This window comes from Doryrhamphus excisus, chromosome 18 (assembly GCF_030265055.1).
Source record: "Doryrhamphus excisus isolate RoL2022-K1 chromosome 18, RoL_Dexc_1.0, whole genome shotgun sequence".
In the NCBI taxonomy this organism is placed as follows: Eukaryota; Metazoa; Chordata; class Actinopteri; order Syngnathiformes; family Syngnathidae; genus Doryrhamphus; species Doryrhamphus excisus.
In genome coordinates, this window is record NC_080483.1 from 11,970,204 (window position 1) to 11,997,378 (window position 27,175).

Here is a 27,175-nt window from a genome sequence, read left to right on the forward strand (position 1 = left end):
TTCAGATTTTTCTTCTATGGAAGATTTTGTCAAAAAAAAAAAAACTATTTCAGGGCCCCTGAAGCCGTTTCCGTGTGGGTGTGAGGCTGAAATGATAAAAAAAAATCTTTCAATCCACACGGAAACAGTGTTCAGCATGCCTTGAAATGGTATTTCTTTGAGCTTCCAGAATGGGAAAATCTAAGAACATTGGCTTGTCGTTTCCGTGTAGACAACTGCTGTTTTCCGAAAACAATGATGTCACCAACTGGGTGCCGTCACATGACCAGAAGTGACCTTTGACAACAAGCTTTGACTGGCATGACTCATCCCAGTCAACATTCTCCTGATACTTATATGGATTTATGTGTGTATGTGTTTGTGTTTACAGCGCCCCTCATAGGTGTACCTTGTGTATTACATCATTTTCACCCAGTGATCCATTCCTGTCTGGATGTTTACTTTTTACAAAGTGTCTTTTGTCTTCGATTTCTTCTAAATTTCTTCTTTTGCTTGTTTCATTTGATTTCTACAATGTACCGCAGACCAAAAAAAAAAGATCTTTGGGTCACGAATGGCCCACGGGTTGCATCATTGACACCCCTGCTGTACATCTTAATAAAGGTTGATGGAACAAATAGGGGCTGCACGATGGATGAATGTGAGTGTGAATGGTTGTTTGTCTATATGTGCCTTGTGATTGACTGGTGACCAGTCCAGGGTGTACCCTGCCTCTCGCCCGAAGACAGCTGGGATAGGCTCCAGCACCCCCTGCGACCCTCGTGAATGAATGGAACAAATAGAAGGACTTCCCCAAATTTCCTATGGTTAAAATAAGTGTCATAATTCCAAGTGACAGCCCCACCCCCATTCTTCTATAAAGTTCAGGGCGTTGTTGGCATTTAACCGCAGGAATTGTGACATTTAAAACAATGATGCTTGTAGCTGCATGTTAGAAAATATACATTATACAGGCAGAAGTATTGGGACAACTGGCTTTTCTGTGTACTATATGTGGAGAAAACCGAAAGGAATAAGAGTCCTATATCTTAAATTATTGTAGTGTCTGATAGTTTTTGGTGTAAATCCAACATGCATGTGCTTTATTCCCCAGGATCCTGCCAGGAGTGATGCCGCCTGCCTTCCTTCTGTGTCTTCCACCCTGCTCACTTCAAGCATCATGCAAAGACACAATGACGGACTGGACAAGTCTATTTATAGCCAGCCTCTCGGACAACACTCGCCTCTCGTTTTTCGAGCCGTGTGGACTGAGTGGACATCCGCCGTGGCTCGTCTGTGCACACGTGCTCATAACCGAGAGAGAGAGAGCAGAGTCGAGAGTGGAGAGTAACGTCGCTTAGTGGATTAATCCATAGGAGGAAGATGGGAGGCTGAGTGTGATAAGAAGCAGCAGGCACAGACGGGGATGCGGGATTCAGCAGCTTCTCTCTTGCTTGGAACGGAAACCGGGATGCCTCTACATGCAGGAAGAGGTGAGTTGAGGATGGGACGAATAGCTAAATGAGGTAACCACAGTTTTGGATGTGCGTATAATCCCAATGGTACACAAGTAATCCTAATGCAGTCTTTAATTATGGACATAGTATCAGCAGACCTCTTGGAAAATACATAAAAATAAAATAATTACATTTTGCACTTTTCAAGGGCATGCATTTATATGTGCAGGTTTGCTGAGTAATCATTGCCAGTAATTATTTAACTGAACTACAGTACTGTTTACTTGCTGCTGCTTACTATATTAAATTATTCAGTGAGAACACATACCACATTTATTATTCCATCTTGCACAACTTTATTTTCTTATGATTAGCCAAATTTAATAATACTGCTTGCTTCCAGTGTGTTTTGTTGTTATGTAGTGCTAACCTAGAAGCAAACCATTCATTTATTTATAAAGAATACAGAGCGGCTTTGACAGGCAGTCTCTTTTTAACATGCAGTTGCATGTATGAGTCAGTAGAGGTCACATGCTGAATGTTGTGGAGACACACCCTGCCTTGTGTGTGTGTGTGTGTGTTTTTTTGTGTGTGTGTTTGCCTCATTAGCTAAAGTAGGCCGTGCAAGCACTGGGGTGTGACATGCACAGTTGACAATAGGATGATAATGATCAGAAGAATTGGAAGAGGAACTTTAACATCACTCGTCATCTTTTTTGTACCCGTAGTGTAAATCTTTATCTCAGCGTATTAACTTGTGGCTTTGTTCAGCACCATGCAAGGGATGTCATATTGGAGATAAGGAGTTACATGTGTCAAGGTCAAACACGTGTATGTGTATGATTTAATTTCAAATTTCATATTGCTGTTTGTGCATATCTTTGACTGTCCAACAAAAGGTGGCACCAGTTTTCACACCATTGCTGGTGTTGGGTTGCTCATGGCTTAATGCTAAATTTGGTCATCATGCACCACTTGTTTGAGGCGGGCATGGTGGTTTGACAATGCTTAGCCTCCAAATTTTTTCCTTGTTCTGTGTATTAAATTTAGATTTTATGGTTGTAGACCATCTTTATTGTATTGGTATCCTACAAAGCATCCTCCTTTTGTTTATATTTCTGTATACAGTCGGGGTAGAGAACTCTTTTGATGACATGTCTTAATATGATTAAAAATAATTTCATTTTTGCTGCCATTTTAACGTAAAACTATAAAATTTTATAATGCATTTCAATCTTCCCATCCATTTTCTACCACAATGTGGGTGGCCAGAGCCAGTGCCAGCTGTTCTTCCAATATTTTCCAGGTCAAACCTCAAAACTTGGTTATTATTGGATAATGCGGTAGCCTACCCAGGTCATTGAGATGTCAAAAAGTAAACTTCCCTCCTTTTAATCAAATCGTGAGCAAGCTAATTTTTCAGAGCCAACCCTTTTGACAAAGAAGATGGGGAAAAGAAATAAGAATAAGACATACAGGGCAAAACCATGCAGCACTAGAAGTCACATTAATGTAAAAAAGTATTTTATTATGTCATTATACGTATATTATTGGATAGCTTTAGTCTAACAATGTTAATAAAAAATAAATTCAGATACTTATTTTATTCTAAAATTGTTCGGCTTGCTTAAAAATGGACACATTTTGTTGTATTAAGTGTTAAAATGTATAAAAATATGATATGGCTCTCATTGAAATTCTGTATATTTTAAAATATGTGTCTTTCATGGCTCTCTTTGCCAAAAAGGTAAGGCTCATTGGTTTCCACACATAAGACTATTTCTGCAAAGTAATATTTCTTATTTTACAGTAAATTGCATATTTTCATAGTTAGAGCATAGAAAAACCTTCTAAAATTGTTTTAAACATTTTTACACCGGTGTAGATATGAAATAACACCCCTATAATCACATTTACCCTGGTATTACCCCATATAGTAGGTATAATCAGAGAAATAAGACATAAATAAGACTTGTGTGTGTTGCAATAAATGTGTTACGGATGGCAGGAGGACAGGAAATGAGGTCAGGGGGTTCAGTAATTATTAGTACTGTTATTATTATTTACATATTTTGGGAATAATAGCCCATATTCAACCACAAAACAGCATTATTTATGAATTAATATTTGATTACAATTGTACAGGCACAATTGACAATACAAATTATTAAATTATCTACTCAATGCATGTTTATATTTGTTCCCAGCGACTGCGGTGTCCAGTCCAAGCTATTGCTAGCATGCCGTGACAGTTCAAATCAGTGCAGTCGACTGGTTCTGACAAAAGAGAAGCGACCGTATAACAGATGGACCATGTGAGAACTACAGCAGCTATAAAGCCTTTCATCAAGTGTAGGCTCCAGTTTTAGCTCTTTAGAGAAGGAGAGATGAGGCTGGCAGTTAGGGGTACTGACCGTGTCGGAGGATGCCACTAGGATGCTGTTATGCAAGCAAGGGAGGGGAGCACCCCACCCCGCTTTGACACAGACTGGTATGCTTCACAGGGCTGGTGAAGGCGGTCCCATCTCGCTGGGAAACACACTGGAATATTGTCCTGAATCATGGACTGATGATGCAAGATGATGCTTAACAAGCACCTCCACTATTAACATCTTCCAGGGTAAGTTTTTACATTTGATGTGCTGCAACTTCTCTGAAATGTTTTTTTCTGATATATTCCTGACTCACATCTGGATAACAATGTGGTTTTATTTCAGTGTGTGTAATTGGATGCAGAGGGAAGCACATTCCTGTCGCATGTCCCATGATGCACTTTTATTGTGCTTCCCACAGTGGGATGCATGTATTCACTAATTGTCAGGGATTGTCTGCTGACTCATAGCAGTGTGAGATCCAGACCCCTTTTCACCGCAATAGTTTGCACTGTTGTGTTCTCGACAGGGATAAAGTATTGCATTGGTGTCTTCACAAAAGAGGGACACAACAAGCTGTTTTTTTTAATGACGGGCATGAGTGTCCTCAAAATGCAGCCAAGGTATTTTTAGTCAGTGCAGGCACATTTCCACTAAGCACGGTATAGTTCACTTCCCGTTTTTGGTGCTTTGGCACCCGCTCTTTTCCACTATTTGGCATTCCCGAGACAGAGGACTGAATCATGCTTCATGCACATGCCATCACAACACTTTTTTTTTTTTTTAAACTTGCACCAGGTGACTGTTATTGTTACTCACCGCCATCCCAGGATTTATGGATATGATTCAGCATTCGAGAAATGCTGCAAATGTTAGCCTGGGAGAAAAAAAAATGTCACAAATGCCAATTCCCTAATTTCTTGCAGTTGATTGCTTCCAGGGCTGCACGGTGTTTGAGTGGTTAGCGCGCAGGCCTCACAGCTAGGAGACCCGAGTTCAATTCCATCCTCGGCCATCTCTGTGTGGAGTTTGCATGTTCTCCGGGTACTCCGGTTTCCTCCCACATTCCAAAAACATGCTAGGTTAATTATCGACTCCAAATTGTCCATAGGTATGAATGTGAGTGTGAATGGTTGTTTGTCTATATGTGCCCTGTGATTGGCTGGCCACCAGTCCAGGGTGTACCCCTCCTCTCGTCTGAAGACAGCTGGGATAGGCTCCAGCACCCCCTCACGACCCTGGAATGAAAATGAATGACCTGACTGTGATATGTGAACTTCTGCAAAATAGGATTCAATATTAATAAGTGAAATATTTTCATAGTTAGAGCCCAGAAAAGTTCATGACTTTCTAAATATGGGTTTGAACATGATTAGAGCCCTGTAACACCCCAGTAGTCACTTTTATCCTCCTGTTATTCTTTGTTTACATCACATTGTGATGTCACACCAATCCGACAGAGACCACCTTATGGCCTGGACAATGGATGCTCATGACCCAAAATCGGTGTCCAGCGCCTCCTTCAGAGCATGGTCAAAGCTCTCCTGGAGGTTGGTGTTGAAACACCTTATAACAGGGGACTCTGCTGATGTATTGTACACACCATGCAAATAGCAACTTTACTTTACCCCCCACAGTTTTATATACTTTGATACACTTTGTCGCCATGAAGATGTTTTCCACTTCTTATGTAATGTGTGTGTGTGTGTGTGTGTGTGTGTGTACATATCACTTGACAGGGACCCAATGGGACTGGGCTGTTCACACGTATCAGTGAAGTCATGCTGTTGACAGCACCCCCCCTCCATGATGTTTGAATGGAGCGAAACATCTGGGGACCATCTTTGATAGCTGACTACATTTGAACAATAGAGTCTTTCTCACAGTGGGAGTTATATTTATTATATTGTATTTGCATTGTCGGGTATTTCTAATTTACAGTATGACACATTTTACATAGAAAAGCCCCACCAGGGACTGGAGTTGGAAATTTGGCAAGTGCTATAAACATCGGTTATATACCATGTTTATATTGCGCTGCTTGCATAACAGCAACATCTGCAGGTTACTTTGCAATATTACAAAACAACATTCTGTACAGCTGAAACTTCCTTTTGGGATCCTTTTTGGGAACGCTATTTGATTATGCGTCAGGCCAAAGGAAATAATTTATGACAGTGTAACAGTGGAGTGTTCAGTATGCAGGTTTTAAAAGGTTCCTTTTTTAACTTACATTGCATGGTATGGTATTGCATTGATTATAGCATGTTTTAATTTAAATATTGTGACAACATAACATACAGTATGCACTTGGGTATCTTAATAGCAAATTCTGTTAATGATATTTTCAGTATAAAAGCCCTCCAGGGTCAAAAGTTGAAACATACAGTAGTCTCTTATGTGTTTTTTGTGTATTGCAACAATGTTAAATTGCACCATTGTTGTGTCTGAAGTCAAAAGTGTGTACATATGGTGTGTGTGTGTGTGTGTGTGTGTGTGTGTCTGATCTAACACATGTGTCGCAGACTTCCTCTAATACAAAGCTTAAGGCCAGCGGGGAAAGGAAATGAGCAATGTGTGCTGCTATATATAAAAAGTGGATCAAGTCTTGAGAAAATGGAATTGCATATATAGCAATACACCCATTCTACTCCTCTTCTCTCAGCTAAACTGGAGCAGCAGCAGGAGGAGGAGAAAATCATCAAAATTTAAAAAGAGGACACTTCACTTCATCTTATTGGCTACAAAGCATTCCAAAAAGAAGAATACACAAAACAATATTGTGACTGCTAGGTTTGGGCGTTTATATTTTATTAAGATTTAGGAATTGACTCCTTTCATGCAGAGTAAATGCTTTCTGTGGCAAGTCTTTCCAGTGAGGCTTTATTATAGGATTATAGTCTTCAATGCTGGCCTGCTGTAAAGGTCATGTTTGATCAGTCAACTAAAGATAAGCCGCAAAGAAGTGGACCCAAACATGATGTCACCAAGAAAAAACCTAAACGTGATGTCCCTGACCAGTGCCTGCTTTATGTGTAAATAATTAGAGAGACACTAAGCTTAGCTAGACTGCATACCAGGACAACTACAGGACTCACGACTGGCAGTGGTAGTGGTTCACAGTCGCATTGGGATTGACTGGAGACCAGACCAAGTCTTCACAAGTGAATCGTTTAACAGAATTATTTGTTCTAATCATGTCACAATTTGGTACCACCCCTGGTCGCAAGGCAGAATTAATAGGTCACAATTTGTGCTCGTATACAATAAAACAATCCACACATGATGTCGGAGAGACAGAGTTGAATTTTAGCTTGCTCTGAGTTATGGCTGCAACAGTATATATCCCAAATTTTCATTAGGGGTTTTTAATGGGGATCATTGTGCCTATTGTGAAATTATATACTTTTTTTTTAAAAAAAAACTTGACTACTGCACTTAAAGGAGAAGCTCTCCAATCTCGTTGTACATCTTGTATAATGACAATAAAGGCCATTCCATTATTCAAACCTGCATTAAAAGCCTGTTGTTAGGATACTACATACTATGAACATCTTTAAATGTGTTTTTTTTTTTGCCTTAAAATTTAGCAATTTTTTGCTTGAAAATGCTTAATTTAGACAAAAATACATAACTAATACGTAAATGCTTGAAGGAAAAATGCACTTTTTGGAATTTTGCACATCAGTGACAATCCTGAACGCATATGTCTTTCTCTTTTCTGTGCATTCTAAAGATATAAAAACATATAAAATAAGAGATCTCATTATTGCAAGTGATGGGACACAACTATGGTTTTATAGTAATGGTTACATTCATGGTTCACTTGTGACACTTTGTTTTTTGGTCATTTTGTAATGGTAATGGTTTAATTTCATTTGAACATGCATCAGATTACAATTGAATGCATCACATAATCAGTTCACAGTTCCACATGCCCAAAAGGAGTAGGAAGAAGCAAAGCTTATTAAATCCTACCCCTCCATCTGGTACTTTTACAATCAGTAACTGTTACATTTGTTCACTTCCTGCTTTCCATAATACAGTTTAAGGTTTTTTTTTTTAATTGGCTCATTGTTGTGCATTGTTTGAGGGTCTTACTCAATCCATTCCATAGTTTGATTCCACATACTGAAATTCTATGGCTTTTTAACGTAGTCCTAGCATATAAGTGTTTCAAATTTTAAGCATAACAGTATGATTTATTAATTATTATATGTTTTGAGAAACTTGATAGGGCAAAACCACAAAATCTGAAGTGCCAAGGGGCGACTGTATAAGGAATATGATGTACGTATCTTTTTGCAACAACATTTTACAGCAAATTTACAACAACAACATTATGTTTTTTGTCACATCTGCTGAATATGCAACATGCAGGTCTAAATTGTGTTATTGTAAGCTGTCATAACAATAAGTGTTGCTTATATCTCTGGAGAGAGAATGTTATGAGTGTCTGCATGCTTTGTCTGTCTCCTTATGAGGACTGTTGATGTTGTTTGTATTTATGTTATTGTTGTAAAACAGGAACTTTCTTCTTTTAACGTTCCTTAGACTTGGTTCTAAAGCATGGATGTATGATGGATCGTTTGGTTCATGCTGTTGGAAAATAGTCCAGTATTGGTCATCAGTAGGTCGGGTGTGGGGGGGGGTCAACTTTCTGTCTTTGAAGAGGGGCAGGCTGCTGTATTGGCACAGCCTGAAAGAGACCATCCTCCTGCTGTGTGAGCCAAGTGGTGTCAGTCCATGTCAGTCCCTTTGCAGAATATTTCACACACTCCTGTTGTAAAAATTTTCTCCACTCGGATTTATTTAAATTTCATCAGCTTTTCTGATCACAAAATGTCTGGCTTGCAGACATCAAGACGACTCAAAACCATCATTTCCACTTCTCCGCCGTACCCGGTCTTTTATTGTCCCATTCAGTCAGCATGTCTGCGGTCAGAAGCATTCAGACTGTGGCTCAGCCGCCCTGCTATGCACAGCTGCCATTAATGAGCAAACCCTCACTCTATATTATTACTGTATCATAGTCCTTTTCATCTCACGTTGGTATTTTTGTCCCAGTATATTTAATTATTACTGGACCCACCTCAAATGGTACAAGTTATTTATAAAAATCTATAAGGGCTGCCTTTAATCTCTCATATTAGTCCCCAAATTAACAGATGACTGTTCAAGTTTAACCCAGTACAGCGATATGACGTAACAGATGGCTTCTTTCACACCTCTATGTCAAGCTAGAAAGCTCCTCCCAAAATGGAGGAGGAAGTTTGCACCATCTTCTATTGTCTGATGATAACAATGTACTTGCATTTCTTTCTCAAAGAATGGGAAGCGTGGTCATTCGGTTATTCACCGACCACGCTGGTTCACAATAACAACTGTTGTGACCACCCCCAGGGGGGACACACAGGAATATTTTAGAAGCCCTTAAAACAAAAGGTGAAATGCCTTAAACAAACAAGAGTCCAGTTGCCTTGATTTAACCAATTTAACCAACAATCTACACCGACATAGTACTATATATGGCTAATTATCCAGCCATGCATTTTCTATGCCACTTATCCTCATTAAAAGCATGGCATTATGCTGGAGCCTATCCCACCTGCCTTTGGGGTAGAGGCGGGGTACACCCTAAAGTGGTCGCCAGCCAATCACAGGGCACATTTAGACAAACAACCATTCACACTCACATTCATACCTATGGACAATTTGGAGTCGCCAATTAACCTAGCATGTTTTTGGAATGTGAGAGGAAACCGGAGTACCTGGAGAACATGCAAACTCCACACAGAGATGGCCGAGGATGGAATTGAACTCGGGTCTCCTAGCTGTGAGGCCTGCGCGCTAACCACTCGACCGCCGTGCAGCCCTGGAAGCAATTAACTGCAAGAAATTAGGGAATCTGGAATTAACCTTTCATGTTTTTGGAATGTGGGAGGAAACTGAAATACCCGGAAAAAACCCACGCATGCACCGTGCAGCCCAAGTTCCATTCCTAGTAAGCATTTTGTGTTGTTCATTCATTCATTCATTCATTCATTTATTTTCCACCGCTTTTTCCTCACGAGGGTCGCGGGGGGTGCTGGAGCCTATCCCAGCTGTCTTCGGGTGAGAGGCGGGGTACACCCTGGACTGGTGGCCAGCCAATCACAGGGCACATATAGACAAACAACCATTCACACTCACATTCATACCTATGGACAATTTGGAGTCGCCAATTAACCTAGCATGTTTTTGGAATGTGGGAGGAAACCGGAGTACCCGGAGAAAACCCACGCATTCACAGGGAGAACATGCAAACTCCACACAGAGATGGCCGAGGGTGGAATTGAACCCTGGTCATATTTGATGATCTGAAAAGGTGAAAACAAAAGAAATCAGGAATGGGACAAACACTTTTTCACATGTTTTTGGAATACGGGAGGAAACTGGAGTATCCAGAGAAAACTCACGCACGTACAAGCAGAGAATCGAACCCAGATCCTCACGATCTCCTGACTATGTGGCCAACATGCTAATCACTGGAATGCTAATTATGTCCTACATTTTTATATCCATGTTATCTTGTCTCTGCAGTGAAGCGATGATGGCTGACACGTCAAAGCGGTCCCTTATAGTCACCATCTCCACCAAAGCATGATGCCCCTCTCCAAAACGGACCCCAAACTGCAAAACAACAGTCTCCCAAATCCCACAAGACGACTTCCTTCCTGTTCCTCATCCTCTGCATCATCAGGTACCACAGAGTTGCTTCTGAGAGATCCAACTCTGAAGAATCTTCTACACCAAAATTCCAGTCTATATTCCCAAAGGAGCACAGCAGTGATGGAACGAACTGATGGAACCAGCTCGGCGTACAGCAGTCCTCGTATTCCAAAGAGAGAAGCTCCACGTTCAAAAGACACGTTGGACCTCCACACGGGTACTCTAACTCAGCGGGCCCTTCGAGATCTTCAACTAAGAAGAAACACCAACAAGAATTGGACCTTTGGGAAATATCGTCAGAGGAACGTTGACAATGCCGACAGCACGGAAAAAGCAGTCGTGTCCCGGCAACAATATGGGAAGGGACATCTTTATACTAAAGGGCGTAACAGGAATATGGTGTCTTCGCATGGAATGGGGGGCTTCATACCAGAGGTGAGGAGCATCTCCAACCAGGACCACAGTGCTTCTAAAACAAAGATCAGTGAGCCAGGACGAGTGAACATGGCAGCTGTTGCTCCCTTCAGGTTCAGGTGAGGAAACGGTTCATATCAGCTCCACTATTTGTTCTTTATTTGTTGTTTCTTTATTGAAGGTATAAGGCTCAGGATGACCAAGACGCCACGCTGGAGGACCTGAGCGACTGTTCCTCTGACTCCATGGAGGTCTGCTGTGATGATCTCAGTGAGTCCTTAAACATGCATCATAAAACATTATGGTTTAAGTGGGATTGGTAGAAGTTTCAAAAAGTAACCTACCATGTTTGATGTCTGAAACATCAACATTAACAGTAACGACTAACAATAATTAATTTCAGAGCATTTAACAACTTAGCATCAACAACTTGAAGATATATATTTCCACAAGTTCAACGGGTTTCCCTTTCCAGCTGCGTTACAAAGTCACGTGATGCTGCGTGTTGTCACTGGACTGTTGTGAGAGAACAACTGGCAACCCGGCAATAAAAGCTTCAAGCTACTGTGCAGGGCCTCCACCTGTTATATGCATCACCATTTCCCTGAGTGCGGCTCTCCACTCACTCATCTGTCAGCGCCGCATAGTTCCTTGTCTCTCCAGGGCCTCTGAGATGTAGTTTAAGTCCTTTTTTTGTGCTGCAAAGACTGCAAAATAAACTCGATTTATTTGCCTTTGAGAATAACACACAAGAATGAATGCGTGCACTGTATTTCCTGGCATGTGCATATTTTATGTTGAGAAACTTGAGCATCGCCATGCTCGGAAGAGGGGAATCAAAGATACACATTTAGATTATTTATTTAGTTATGGGGGGTGCTTGCATGGTTTAGGGATTGATGTAATATATAAGCTATAATTTCATGTATATAATTATATACTATTCATTCATTTTCTACCGCTTTTACTCACGAGTGTCGCGGGGAGTGCTGGAACCTATCCCAGCTGTCTTCAGGCGAGAGGCGGGGTACACCCTGGATTGGAGCCCTGGAGCCAATCACAGTGCACATATAGACAAACAACCATTCACACTCACATTCATACCTATGGACAATTTGGAGTCGCTAATTAACCTAGCATGTTTTTGGAATGTGGGAGGAAACCGGAGTACCCGGGGAAAACTCGGGGAGAACATGCAAACTCCACACAAAGATGGCCGACGGTGGAATTGAACTTGGGTCTCCTAGCTGTGAGGTCTGTGCGCTAACCACTATCCACCATGCAGCCCCATTATTCATTCATTCATTTTCTACCGCTTTTTTTCCTCATGAGGGTGCTAGGTTAATTGGCGACTCCAAATTGTCCATAGGTATGAATGTGAGTGTGAATGGTTGTTTGTCTATATGTGCAGCCCCATTATATACTATATTATTCTATAATATATATTATACTGAATATATCATAGAATGGCTTCAGACATTACAACAACCAACAGATAGACTTCTTAATTATCCTAATGATTGCCAAACTCCTTTGGGAGATGCCTGACCAGACCTTTAAGTGCTTCTGAGGAGGCTAGACAGACACAGAGTTGAGTGCTTTGATGAGCAGATCAGCTTTCATGTCATTTCTATGTGTGGGCGCTCTTGTATTTGTAATCAGGCAGACCGAGGGGAGGCTTGAATTGGATTTGGAGCAGTAGAGTAGCAGCATGTGTCTTTGTGAGCTGTCGCCAGGCTGCGGCTATTAAACAATAACGCATGTAAATACACTCAATTTACATTCAATTGAAACAAACTGTTTTTTAAGTTAGGTTGGTAATCTGCCAAGCAAATACACATTTTCTATTGAGGTATTTGACTCATATAGTTGTCTTATCGCCACATTTGCCACTAGAGTTGGGCGGGAAGGACCTTAGTGTCACTTTTGTCTGTAATTTTTGCATGTTTGTAAGAGTTTTGTAGTTTCTGAATAGTAATAATAGTTATGAACAGCTAATAGTTCCATTTGAACCAATGATATTGGCATCTAACTGTCCTGTTTATGGTAGATATACTGTACATTGTGGTTGTCAACAGCCTTGCATTTCTACTAACACAACCAATGTCATCTGATTTGAACAAAATGCCGTAATGTCAAACCAAGTTTTATCCAGATCTGATTCTGACGCCACATTTGGCTTAAACCAAACCCCAAAATTATATATTTGGACCATTACATTACATGTTGCTTTCAAATCTCATGAGATGAGTTTGTATATGTAGGATCTCATTACATTTTGTTACATTGGAACCAGAAAATACACCCTCTTTTTTTCCTTATAAAATCCTTCATCGTAGTGGTTGATAAATGTATGAGCCATGTTTACATGCGTTTTCTGTAATTACCGTATTTTCTGGACTATAAGTCACTCCGGAGTATAAGTCGCACAAGGCCAAAAATGCATCATTAGAAAAAAACATACATAAGTCGCACTGGAGTATAAGTCACATTTTTTGCGGGTAATTTATTTTACAAAATACTTGACCAAAACAGACATTACGTCATCTTGGAAGGCGAGTTCTAACAATAAAAGAATAGAGAACAGGCTGAATAGATGTAAGATATGCTAACCAATAGTTATTCAGCTACACAAAAAATAAACATAAACAGAAAAGGTGTCCAGTGTTTATGTAACATAAACAGTTTTTTCATTTATTTTTATTTTTATTTTTTTTTACAATAACTATGGGACCTGGTGTTGCCATCAGAGAATTGATGAAAAGCGGTCCACTAAGCTAAAGTTAATTTCCATTTAAGGACCGAAATAATACTAATTGTTTTAAGTCAAAATAGCAACAAAATGCTGATTAATATTTTTCTTGAATATATCCATATTTGGTAAGGTGGGAAAGGTGTGAGCTGGCAGCGAGTTCCATAGACGGCATGCCCTTGGTACGTAAGAGGATTGGTGAAGATGTGTGCGAGACCTGGGGATAGTTATAAGTCGCTCTGGAGTATAAGTCGCAGGAACAGCCAACCTATGAAAAAAAAGTGCGACTTATAGTCTGGAAAATACAATACAACACAACTTTAACAACTCTCATAAACATAGTACTTTTAAATACAACGTTCTCCCCTACGGGTGTCTGATGTACAAGCCATGACGTCGTCATTACAGCACCGTCATGGCAGCTGAGCGCCCCCCCTAAATATGACGCATAGCACAGCTGTATAAGTGTCCATTCAGCCAAACATGCTTGCACTCACATGGCTCCTTGGAGACCGAATCAAAGCCAGATGTGAAAGAAGCTCCTCCACCCTCATTAGCTCCATAGGCTCCGTCCTGATGGAGACACACATTGGACATTTTTTTTTCATGATTCTTCCAATTGCCTAATGTTAATTTTAAGTCAACAATACAAGCAATTGTTGCGTTGAAATCCGTAGCGGAACTAAACTAGCACTCTTTACTTCCTTCCTCGTGATAGAGGTCATTTCTTCCAACAATACATTTGTGGAAAATTATCTTTGCAGGAATTAGTCATCCCGATGATGAGGGGAAGTCCATTCCCCTCAAAAACAAACAAAGCTATGAGTGAATCATGAGTGGAGATACTCGTGACCTCCCAAGATGTTGTCATGTTGCAACTCAAGATTTGAAAATGTTCCCATAGCGAATGTCATGGTCCCTGAACCTCACGTTGAGAAAAGAGGCAGTGGTGCGTCGGATGTTGTAGCATATTCAAGGGCACTTCAAATCAATGTAATGTTATTTTCTGTCCGGTATTCATGCTATTATGATATCTTGATGGCAAAAACGTTTTTTTCTCAATGAAAACAGTCAGATTGCGTCCAACCTCAGCAGGAATGGAGCCCTGCAAGAGGCCTTCTTTTTGCAGCTCAGCAGTAAGACAGTCATTTTAAACTTCTTAAAATAGGTTTATGAGACACAAACGTCAAGTAGTAGACTCCCAAAAAAAAATTTCACCGGCCCTGAGTTGGAATTTCTGATTGACGAGTCCGGCCTTTGCACTTCTTCACACCATTGCTATAAGGAAAGGTCCTGCACTGCATATGAGCTCTGGTCTGTGGTTTGTATGCATTGAAGTCTGGTACAGATGTAATGCAGGAAATGAGAGATGGGGGAGTTCCCATAATGCGCTGAAAATCTCCTCAGTTAGCCGTGTGGAATATTTTCAGTGAGGATTAGACTCAAATGTCAGCAAAGAGACACTGCGGAAGAAAAAAAAAAACTGAATGCTGAATTCTGCACATGTGTGTAATTACATGTTTTATGTGTGGTTTTGGGTGTGTTAAGTTGCTTACACTGGCACATGTCACTCGCTTGTGCTCTTAAACGGGAAACAAAAAGAGTGATTTCAACGGGCTTTACGAGGAATCACGTTTAGTGCGATAAGATTATTGTTGTTGCACTCAGACTAGATCAAGTTTCTCCATTTGTCTTTGTGTCTGTCTTTGTGGGAGCTAGTAGGACAGTTGTTGTATGGTATGTGCTGTGTGTGTGATTGCGTGGGTGGCTGTCCATTCACCCACGGCATGATTTTTCATTTTATTTAACATTTGCATTAAGGTTATGCTGTGTAGTACTAAAGTGATCTAGTCAATACAACAATAATGTACTATTTGTGAGGCATTAATTATTTTTTTTTTATTGTGCTTAACCTCGCTTAAAGCTCTATATATTAATCCCCGTGTACCTGGATAGTGTCTGAAAACCAGCACCGAATGACACCCTCAGGTCTGTCACATGTCTGTCTTGCCCTACCAGCACCTGATATTGTGGTCTGACTACTTTCTTCTCCAGTCCACCTCTCAAATACCGTATCCAGTGTTGTTGTTCAACTTGAGGCTGTTTGTGGCGCTGAAATAACTCCACCCAAGGCGGAACAAAAAGTAGTTCCTTACCAAGTGCGTATCATATATCAAAAAAGCTGCCTACCCTTTAAGTGGACTCAGTTTGTGCTTGTCAGCATGTTACGACTAATATAATGATGCAGAAGCATTTATTACACACCATGACAGCTTGTGTAATGTCTTTAATTTCATTTTTAAGCGTGACTTCATGACGAATCGGACCGTAAAATACATCACGTTTCATACATGCTTTTGCAATACTCGCTTCACCCTAAAGGGGAGGGGCTGAGCTAGCAGGTGCTTGTCACTGTCGTCCTTCCATAGAGAAGAAAAGTCATTGGGGGTCTTTTAACAGTAGCAGCACCAACTGGATAGTATAGAATGTCAGATGAAAAATATTTTTATGGTGTCTGAATTAATGAATGGGTTGACTGTCAATATGGAGGATTATATACCCAAGATCACCATATGGTGATCAGACAACAAGGAGCTTTTCTTGTACTTCATGTACATATAAAAGGTAAGAACACAAATGTTTTTTAATATAAAATAATGTAAAAAATTAATATAATATAATATAATATAAAAAGTATAATATAAATATATTAAGTTAATATATGAAGTAAATATAAAAGTAATATAAAAAGTATAATATAAATATATGAAGTAAATATAAAAGTAATATAAAATAAATACGAATAATATAATAATTATGTATATATAAAAGGTAAGAACACAAATGTTTTTAATATGAAATAATATAAAAAATTAATATAATATAAATGAATATAAAATGTATATATAAATATATTAAGTTAATATATTAAGTAAATATAAAAGTAATGTAAAAGTAATGTAAAATAAATATAAATAATATAATATAATAAATATATTATTATAATATAAAAGTAAATATAAAAAGTTAATGAATGACAATAAAAAATATTTTGAAACAATCCAAAAACATTGTTTAATCAAAGTGAATTATTCTTTCATCTCATCTATAATGAGCAACGTAAACTCGAACCAGGGGTCAGTGCCTCACCAACCATGAACATCTCTACTCGTCACTGTACTCCAGCATAAACTAAAAACAGTTGAAATAACCTTTCTCTCTTTTGACCTAAACAAAGAATCATCTAAGAATTGTGATTGAACATTTTCCAGACTATTGTTTTACTGTTGATTAATCCTTAATTGACACATTAGTATCAATAATAGCACTACTTACATCATACATGTTCCATAATGTTGCAAGCAACAAGCAATGGAGATGACAGAGAAGGGGGGTGTGGGGGTGTGGGGGTGGGAGAACAAAGACTTGAGAATAGCCCGTATAGGAAAACCAGACCGGTGCTTGTATTTTTACAAAATGGTGATTTATTTGATTAGCATAGCACATTAGCAGCTGAGAGAGGTGACAATGTGCAAATGCAGAGAAACCTGATGAGAGCGGAGGTAAGACGGGGAGGGAGGAGGCACCAGAGGAGGAAGAAAAAGGAGGAGGGGAGCGTTGCTGCGACTGCCGCCGCTGTCATTCTGCTGCTGCTGCTGCTGCGCACTCCCACGGCACGGAGGGTGCGCTCAGAGGGAGGAGTGTGTCGGGGGGGGAAAAAGGGGGGAGGACAAGGAGGACGTTAGGGAAGGGATCGCTTGGGCAGCACTGCAACAGCTGCAGCAGGAGAAAGGAGAGAAAGAGGGAAGGAAGGAGGTTGGAGAATTGCTGCAAGAGCAAGCCTTTTTTTTTCCATGTAGGATTTCTTTGTGCAAGAAAGAAGGTCGGAGGGAGGAACCTCGTTTTTCTCCTGCCTGCTGATGCGCGTCTCTCCGCTCTCATGCAGGAGGCATGCTTGGGAATAGTGTGAAAGCCAGGGAAGATTTCAAGATGGATAGCTCAAAGGCGTACGGTCAAGCAGATGGCAAAGGACTCGGCGTGGGAGCCAAGAGGGCAAAATCCGGGGTGCCCCAGAGCACCCAACGGGGTGAACTCAAGGTTTACCGTGCAGGTAGTTCCGAGGGGAGGCTACCGGTGGCCTCCAGCCTCCGCAAGCAGAGATCCATGACCAACCTGGCTGTGCTCACTGATGCCGAAAAGAAGTTACACCTCTATGAGCCCAAGTGGTGCGATGACATGGCCAAACCCGGGGTGGGCGCACCGAGAAAGCCGGGTAAACCAGTAGGCAAGGTGACGAGTGGTGGAGCCCCACTTTCACGAAACCTTTCCAAATCGGAGCACTCCCTTTTCCAGGGAAAACCCAAGCCTTTTGCGCCTCTTGCTGCTCCCTCGGCCCCCGGCAAGCAAAGTCGCATACCTCGGGCTCCGTTCGCAGAAGTGAAGCCCCTCAGCAAGGCTCCTGAGGACGGCAGGTCAGATGATGAGATCCTCTCTAGCAAGGCCAAGGCCGCTGCCAAGAAACCGGGACTCGGAGAGGAGTCCGGTTCCAAGGGACAGGGCGAGGAAGGAGGGGATAAACCCTTCCTGAAGGTGGACCCCGAGCTTGTAGTGACAGTTCTGGGAGACCTGGAGCAACTGCTCTTCAGCCAGATGTTAGGTGAGTTCAGAAGGACACTGATCACTGATAGGATGGCACCGTTTTGTCCATGGCCTGGCATGGGTTTGATTCCTGCATTTGTCAGGTGACCAGTCCAGGATGTAGACCTTTTTACTATATTATACCAGCTCCACACTGACACCGAAATAGATAAATGATGTCATAAAAAATGGAAGAAAAGGTTTGGTACTGTAACACTGCCCCACTTTTGCAAGCTTCATTGATACCTCAGTGGGCGTCACTCCCTCCTCCATGCCAGCACACGGAACCTGCTTGCATGCTGCAGCCGCCCTGTGCATCTCCCCTTGACAAATGCATCCACATCTCAGTCTAAAATCGAAATCTTGTCTGTGCTGCGTTGTCCTTCCTCTGAGGTTTGCTGTAATTATATGGAATATGTTTGCTTCCAATCACAACATCAACGGAGGAAACAAAAAGAACCGATGGCTCTGTGGTGATCATTACCAGTACACCGATCTCTTGTCAAAACCTCCTGCTCGCTGCACCATGCCACAATAAACTCCACCCGCCGCGCCGTGTATCTCCCAAAAGCGAGGAGAAAAAAAAAAAAAAGAAATTTGGAACGACAGCGTGCCATATTGAATAGATTTTAGAGGCACAGACACACATTTAGCCTCCTCCCGGCTTCATTCATGTGTTAGGGTGCTGACAGATGGCTTGTGCAAATGGTGAGGAGATGGCATTGCCTTCTCTGGAGCTATAGGTCACATTTATCAATAGGAGGGCATTGATCATGGGGTGGTGTGAAAGATGCTGATCATTCTGGCATATTTATAATCCTCATGATCACAGGTCTTTAAGGCAAAAATTAAGGCTTTTACATGGTATAATATGGTTTGCTTATTTTGACATGCTTAACAAATTACATTAACCCTTAGATGCATGAGTGACTGGACCCTACACTCTTCCAAATGGGTTCTAGTATGGGTCAAAAATGACCCATACTAGAATCAATGCGTTTTTATTGCACTTGTATGATATTTAGTATTATATTTAGGAGTTGATAAGTTGATAAGAATTAAAGGTTCCTATTGGATTCCATAGAAAATGCATGCAGGTCATTTTTGACTCACTTATGGAAGATTGGGGTAGTAACACAAAAACAAAAAAATCTTAAAATGTATAAAAGGTAAAAATGTGAATGGCATGATATCAAAAACATGTTTTTGAGGAATACCTGGAATATGAAATGATGAAAAATTTTCATTACGAATATATTTCAAGAAAACAACCTGACCGGGTCAATTTTGACCCACTTATGGAAGGTTGGGGTAGTAACACAAAAACAAAAATTTCTTAAAATGTATAAAAGGTAAGTTAAAAATGTGAATGGTATGATATCAAAAACATGGTTTTTGAGGAATACCTGGAATATGAAATTATAAAAAAAATTTCATTACGAAGATATTTCAAGAAAACAACCTGACCGGGTCAATTTTGACCCACTTATGGAAGGTTGGGGTAGTAACACAAAAACAAAAATTTCTTAAAATGTATAAAAGGTAAGTTAAAAATGTGAATGGTATGATATCAAAAACATGGTTTTTGAGGAATACCTGGAATATGAAATTATAAAAAAAATTTCATTACGAAGATATTTCAAGAAAACAACCTGACCGGGTCATTTTTGACCCCCTTATGGAAGGTTGGGGTAGTAACACAAAAACAAAAATTTCTTAAAATGTATAAAAGGTAAGTTAAAAATGTGAATGGCATGATATCAAAAACATGTTTTTTGAGGAATACCTGTAATATGAAATCATGAAAAATTTACATTACAAATATATTTCAAGAAAACATCCTGACCGGGTCATTTTTGACCCACTTATGCATCTAAGGGTTAAGTGAACATGGTTTGTACAATTCATTATGTTCAAAAAGGAGTGGAGCTTAATTAAGCCTTCCCCTCCTCCATATCTATTATTGATAAGTCCTTCACACTATATCTGCGGGATGAACAATTGGAATATGATCCAATACAAGACATAATGCTTTGCAACTACTAAATTAACATATTTTGATGTTGATCAGACAGTTCTTATATTGAATCTATTTTGTGCAGCTATGCCTAATGTTGTTGCCAGTTACGGTCAACTTATGTGATTTACTCCGGTATCATTAGTGCATCATAATTAATACATATGTGCTAATTAAATATAATTATGCATGCTTCATTCATCTGTCTGGACGTCATCCATCAGTCATATTACTTGGACATAAACCAGCATCCCAGTAATGGTGCTCAGGTTAAGAACGATTTCCATTCCTACAACTGTCATGTAAGTTGAATTTTAAGTTGGAAAAGTATACCTAAAATATACTTAAATTAACACCTAAGTCACTCACACTGTACACAAAACACAAGAAGGAATGTTCAAATAATCTTCATCCCAATGTTGATTTCTCCACTTAGCATTTTATGATGTGTGATTTCACTTTCCTTTTCTTATGCGTGCAACCACCAGAAGAGTCTGTCTCACGCGTGAAAGACATAATGGAAGTTAAACATCACTAAAATGAACCAAAGTTGTAGCAACTGTCCATTACTTATTGCTCTGCCTCTTTTTTTCTTCTGTTGTGCTCACTCAACTAGTTCTATTTTTATTTTTCTACAGTTTTAATCATTAATGGGAGTGTTAAACTATGGCATCAACATTGTATTACAATCAATACAATCTATTATCACACTTGCAATAACCTATGCTAAATAATAAGCCCAAAATGGAGCGCAAACTTTTCAAAATGTCTTATAGACATATATTAGACAATATTCCGTATTGTACTGTATGTCTCTTTGCTAATAGCCTCATTCAAAAGTTGCAAACCAAATTGTTAAACACTTAATAAAAGCTTCAATCATAAAGGTTTCTCCCCTACACACATGATCAGAAAAAGGGTCAGATTTTTTACACAGGTAAATTTAAAGTGACAGGCACACAGATATGAGGTCATTAGGATGACAGCTTCACATCAACACAGGTTCAATTGGTACAGGCATAAAAGCGAGACATGTCGGGAAAAGTGGGTTTTGACCTAATATTTCATCATAATGATACATGATCGCTCATGCAAGATCTTTGCAAATGTCGCAATAGCCCCGACTTATGTCGAGTGCTAGAGAAGGAGGAAGAGTCAGTGGGACTGCCTGAAAGCATGAAAGAGACCACAGCTTTTCATTTTGTGACATTTGAAAGAAAGTCTGATTTTCTGTGCAGTTAGAATGGCACAATGTTATAGCTGGTGGCTATATGAAAACACTAGTTTATATATGTGCTTATGGTGGACAAGTGGTTAGCACGCAGGCAACATAGCTTGGAAACCCGAGTTCAATGCCACCCTCGGCCATCTCTGTGTGGAGTTTGCTGTTCTCCCCGTGCATGTGTGGGTTTTCTCCGGTTTCCTCCCACATTCCAAAAACATGCTAGGTTAATTCGCGTTTTCAAATTGTCCATAGGTATGAATGTGAGTGTGAATGGTTGTTTGTCTTTTTTTTTTATTTGGTGTTCATGAGCAGGGAGTTCACAAATAGTCTTCTTATAATATACCAAAGTGCTGATTCTTTGTATGCTTTCCAAAAAAATCTTATAATAACATCTTATCTACCAATAAATGGCCAATCTGATCCTACTTGTGTTCACTTGCAGTGGGTTGAATGGCTTTAACACCCACCCTTCTTTGTACATACATTGTACATAAAAGAAAAGCAACCACTTCTTATCTTGTAACATTTTTCTGTCTGAGCTGTTTGTGTTAGTGTTGCATCATTTCTTTGTTGGAGATTCTTGATTATTGACCGCTTTTGAGTCGCTGTTCACTGCAATGTCTGTTGCTCAAGGATGTGTTAAAGTCATTCCAGGTCATCACTTTATTTCCCGGAGTCCTCTGAAAGCAATTAGTTTTGTAAAAACGTATCCCACTATCTCTGCTCTTTTTAACCAAGCACAATGGCTGCAATTACACGACAGTGATTACAGGTTATAGGTTCTCCTTTGCTCCGTCCATGTGATTTTAGGTCTTCACTTTGATGAAGTCAAATGAACAAATTGTTTTTTTTTCTCTGGGCATTGCTTTGCAGACCCCGAGTCACAGAGGAAGCGCACGGTGCAGAATGTCCTCGACCTCCGCCAGAATTTGGAAGACACAATGTCAAGTCTGCGGGGCTCTCAGCTCAGCCACAGGTAGTGACGACAACAACAACACCTAGAAAGACACACAGTAGAGTGCAGACACCCGACATGTTGGAACCATTGTAGTCTGCATGTAAACACAAAAGAGGAACTGTTTAAAACTAATATTTGATTAATAATCAATACATGAAGGAGCTCTGTAATGTCAATTCTCAATGGGATTATATGTAAAATAAGTAAAGATGATGAGAGATAATAAGATAATAATAATAATGCTCAGGTACAGTAACAGTGTATTTACTATTGTAGGGTATTTCATTTATTGAAAAGGAGTCAAACATAGGATCATAACACTCAAGCCGCCAGTCATGCTGTATATTTGTATATTTGACTGTCTGCCCTTTTCTAAACTGGAGCAGGTCCATTCACTTGTTATGATGATAAATTATCCAAGAAGGACAGATGAAAATAAGCCTATGGTCATAGCCATTGCAATATTTATGAATTTCTGCCTATGGTTATGTAATGAAGTGGAAAAAAAACAGAACGCTCCCATTCTTGTACTTTTCAACCCCGATCCACTTAGTAGAGTCAGGAAGAAGTCATAGTATTTTTTCCACAGCTAATGATGACTGTCTCCCCATGTATGTCCACAGCTGTTTGGAGAGCAGCAACGTGGGCTACGACAGCGACGACACCAACGCTCGTAGCATGTCCAGCCTCTCTAACCGCTCCTCGCCTCTGTCGTGGCGCCATGGCCAGTCCAGCCCTCGTCTCCAAGCGGGCGACGCCCCATCCTCCACAGCAGTAGGATACCAAGGGGTCAAAACCGCCTCCCACCAGTACGCAGCCCAAACCATGCCGGCTCGCTGCTCGAGCCACCTCAGCGGCACATCACGTATCGAGCTGTTGGATGGGCTCGAGGACGGCGACCTCAAGTCCGGTTACTTGAGCGACAGTGACCTTCTGGGAAAGAGCCTCCCGGATGACGAGGACAACCTCACTAATGGGTAAGTCTCGGATGTAGGATATTCTGTTTCCATGGCGACACCTATCCTTGTTTTATATGGTGACTACAGATACCCTTTTGCTGTTTATGGAACTTCCAACAACTTGAACAACCCAAAAAACAATAAACGTTAGATATAATTAATTAAATAATTCAACATTAAAACACCAAAATCTTAATGAAGAAGCTATCTTCTTGCCAACTTCTGTTTTTTTTTTTTTTTTTTTTTTGCCTTGTCAATGCACTTGGCAACCCAGCAGCTTTCATCAGCATTCTCTACAAAAACACTTTGTTCTTTATTGCTCTTCTTTCCCGAACATTCTTTTTGCTGACTCTGAGAGGATTCCTTTCGGAGTCTTTCTACCGAGGACACAGCAGGCTTTCCCTCAGTTACACAACAAGAACAAGCTGGGTCGGAATCTGTTTGAAGATGCATCAGTAGGTACATTAGCAATGTGACGTCGCTTTTTTTTTTTTTGATCATTCAGGATGCCAACAAATGGGTCCAGGTTACACAAAATGATTTAAGTTCCTATTTTTACCTTGGCTGGTCCTGACAAAGAAACCAGGACGCTTCTCTGGTGTGGTTTAGCAGATTTATTGTCGGTCATGTCGGGTCTCTGGTGTGTGTGGAACTTGTGGACTTGGATTGCTGTGTCCATTTTGGTCAATTCAAAGATGGAACATGTAGAACTTCAAGGTATGGTGACCTTATTTTAAAACTAGGACGTTTTGTTAACAACTTGCTTATCATTTGATTACATTTTTTTATGACTTCCTCCATCAGACCGGATCAGGCAGAAGTTTCCTGAAGTGTCTTGGGCTCTTAGTCAATGAATTCATCAATAAGGGTTTTGGAGACCAGTTTGAGGAAGGTCTTTTTCTCACCATCAACATCAGTGACCTTTGTAGTAGCTGTCACATCAGCAAAGGTAGAGGTACAACTTTGTATTTTCTTCATTTAGTAAATAGTGGCTAGATTTCATCATCAATAACCAATCATCAACATTGCTGTTTGTATTGTGGTTGAAATGTAAGGTTAGTGGTGAGCCACCATGACTGTGAGCAGCAGACATGTTGTCAAGGTTACACCCTAATGGAAACAGCTGCTCTCTAGTTATTACACCCATGGGGGGGTTGGTACTACGTTTGTTAGAATACATACTCATTATGGAAATCTCTCAACCAGGAGTGCATGCAGAAGCATGCATAGCGTCCACCGAGGTCAAAGTTAGAAAGATATAATAAGGAATGTATGACCTTAAACTTCATTTCTGTTGTCTTCCCAGTGGAATACAAGGTTTACAATGTGGACACAATCATATGGGAGCCTGACAAAGTGCTCAGAGCCACGTCTTTGTGTAGCAGCGCCGCACAGTTGCCCACAGTGTAGGGAAAAAATACCAGTCACAGCTGGTAAAACTGCCAAAGAAACACAACCTCAATATAAGTAATAATAGACTGTAACAACAAACCACAATATGGAAATAGCAGCTGCTATTTTTATTGTGCATGTTTTTTTTTGTTTTATGTTTTTTTATGTTGTTATGTTTTATGTTTTTTTTATGCATCTTTTTTACTTTTCATCTCTTTAATTTGCATGGTTGTCTGTTCTGTGTTTACAAAAAAGCTGGTGTTGTTCATGTCAAGGGTTAATAATCCTGCCTCGTGAATATATTTTCTTAACGAGCTAATCCCCTTTCTGAATCACTAGCATGCGGCACGTGCTCCACTTTGCCTCTCGCGGAAAGGCTTTTTTGGAAAATTCTGGGTTGCATTTACATTCCTACTCTACATCCACACGCACACTCACTCCAAGCTCATTGAGCGCTATCAGCAGCTTGAAAATAGATCAGGCTCTCCTCCTGTGTAACCATGGAAACAAGATACAAAATCATCAGTAAGCCGCTGTCTTACATTTTCGTATGTGATTAGCCTTTAATGAGCTCTACATATCTTCAACAGTGACATGAAGTATCGGCTTAATGTCCGATGACTTGAAGACATCTAGAAATTGACACATGCTGTACAGAAATAGACCTAGCCTGATGCTGAAATGGATATTGATCAAACCGCGCGGGATGCAGTCGTGTGTACACAGCATCATCACGGCACTCAATAATATGATACAACATACATCCTGGTCTCATTGGTAACTCCATACTTGCATTAGGGAGGAAAAGCAGCAGTCTGTTTTCTCAGATTAAAAAAAAAAGCATGGAAGTGCTCCAAATATTACACATTTGGAATTATGCCGTACACAAATATTACACATTTGACATTATGCAGTACATAGTATTTAAATAAACTCACTTTCCCATTGTATTTTTTTAGCATACCCTATCATACTATACAATTATTCTACTATATTGTGCTATGCTATACATGTATATATTATGTTAATATGCCCTTTATAGCAAAGATTTAGGTTTTATGTAAGGTTAAGTAACGTTTATTTTCTCTTCCAAGACAGATGTAAATAAATAAATAATAAAGCATATCTTAAAGCGATCTTCACTAGCTAAATGTACTGCAAAAAAGGTCAGTAAGGATAATTCATAATGCCGCCTACAGAGAACATACTAACTCCTTATTTCTAAAATCACAAATACTTAAACTTGCTGATATAGTTCATCTTCAAACAGCTAAAATAATGCATAAGACTAAAAAGAACCAATTACCTAAAAATGTCATCTAATACTTCTCTACAAGAGAGGAGAAATATGATCTCAGGGAAGAACTACATTTGAAACACTTCTATGCTAGGACTACGTTAAAAAGCCATAGCATTTCAGTATGTGGAATCAAACTATGGAATGGATTGAGTAAGGAACTCAAACAATGCACAACAATGAGTCAATTCAAGAAACAATACAAGCAGTTGATGTTTGCTAAATACAAGAATGAAGAAAAAATGCATGTTCAAATGAAATAAAACCATTACCATTACATATAAAGTGAATGCCATTGTAATTTAACTGGTTAATATGCATAATCAATACAAGTGAGCTAACGTGTGGGCATCTGCTGGCTCATGTAGACCAGAAATGATAAGAATATGATTATTTCCATCATGCAGACTAACCGATATTAATATTCTATACAAAACTGGAGTGTATATATAGGTCCAGGCTGCATCTCCTCTTATAGTCACTATACTGCAGCATGATGCACTGCACAGCAAGCAGACTGCAGGAGCAGCACACACCTTTGCTCATGCAGCAACATGGCTCTGGATGTGCTGCCATGGCAACCACTGACCCACTGATGGGCTGACTTGTGTGTCACTGTGATAACTGCTGAATGGCTGCGTGTGTGTGTGTTTTGTGTGTACGTGTGTTGACTCGTGGTAAAGTGAGACAGAATGATAGTGAGAGAGAGAGTGAGGCGACCGGTGTAAAGGTGCTTAGATTGTGTTTGATTGATTGTGGCAAAGTCATTGAAATCAATACCTCTGGAAGTGTCAATCAAAATCTGGTAAATCTCAAAAATACTACTACTACTAAATACTGGTGGAAAAAGAGGTTGAAGGAATATCATTGGTAGTACGTGGTATTCCTTCTTGCTGCTACACTGGCAATGTCATCACCATGGCAACCATGATGAGGCCTTTTTTTTGCACACGTTCAGAGCTTTGGCACAGATAGCACATCGCTCTTAAACAGTCTCTCGCTGG

General features: G+C 40.0%; 1 protein-coding gene across 7 annotated transcripts in view; it reads left to right on the forward strand.

Moving 5' to 3' along the window:
* The window catches only part of nav1b (neuron navigator 1b), a 74,056-nt gene that overhangs the window by 19,684 nt on the left and 27,197 nt on the right, over window positions 1-27,175 (forward strand). For 5 of the 7 annotated variants that reach the window (XM_058055568.1, XM_058055569.1, XM_058055570.1 and 2 more), the window contains exons 1-3: window positions 17,420-18,342; window positions 22,439-22,541; window positions 23,147-23,500. In XM_058055568.1, coding sequence (XP_057911551.1) covers window positions 17,637-18,342; window positions 22,439-22,541; window positions 23,147-23,500 — 1,163 coding nt within the window. In that variant the 5' untranslated portion in view covers window positions 17,420-17,636. Of the gene's footprint in view, window positions 1-1,093; window positions 1,473-3,940; window positions 4,057-10,390; window positions 11,053-11,114; window positions 11,204-17,419; window positions 18,343-21,803; window positions 22,338-22,438; window positions 22,542-23,146; window positions 23,501-27,175 lie in introns of those variants that run through there. The other 2 variants (XM_058055573.1, XM_058055574.1) reach the window with 2 other exon arrangements.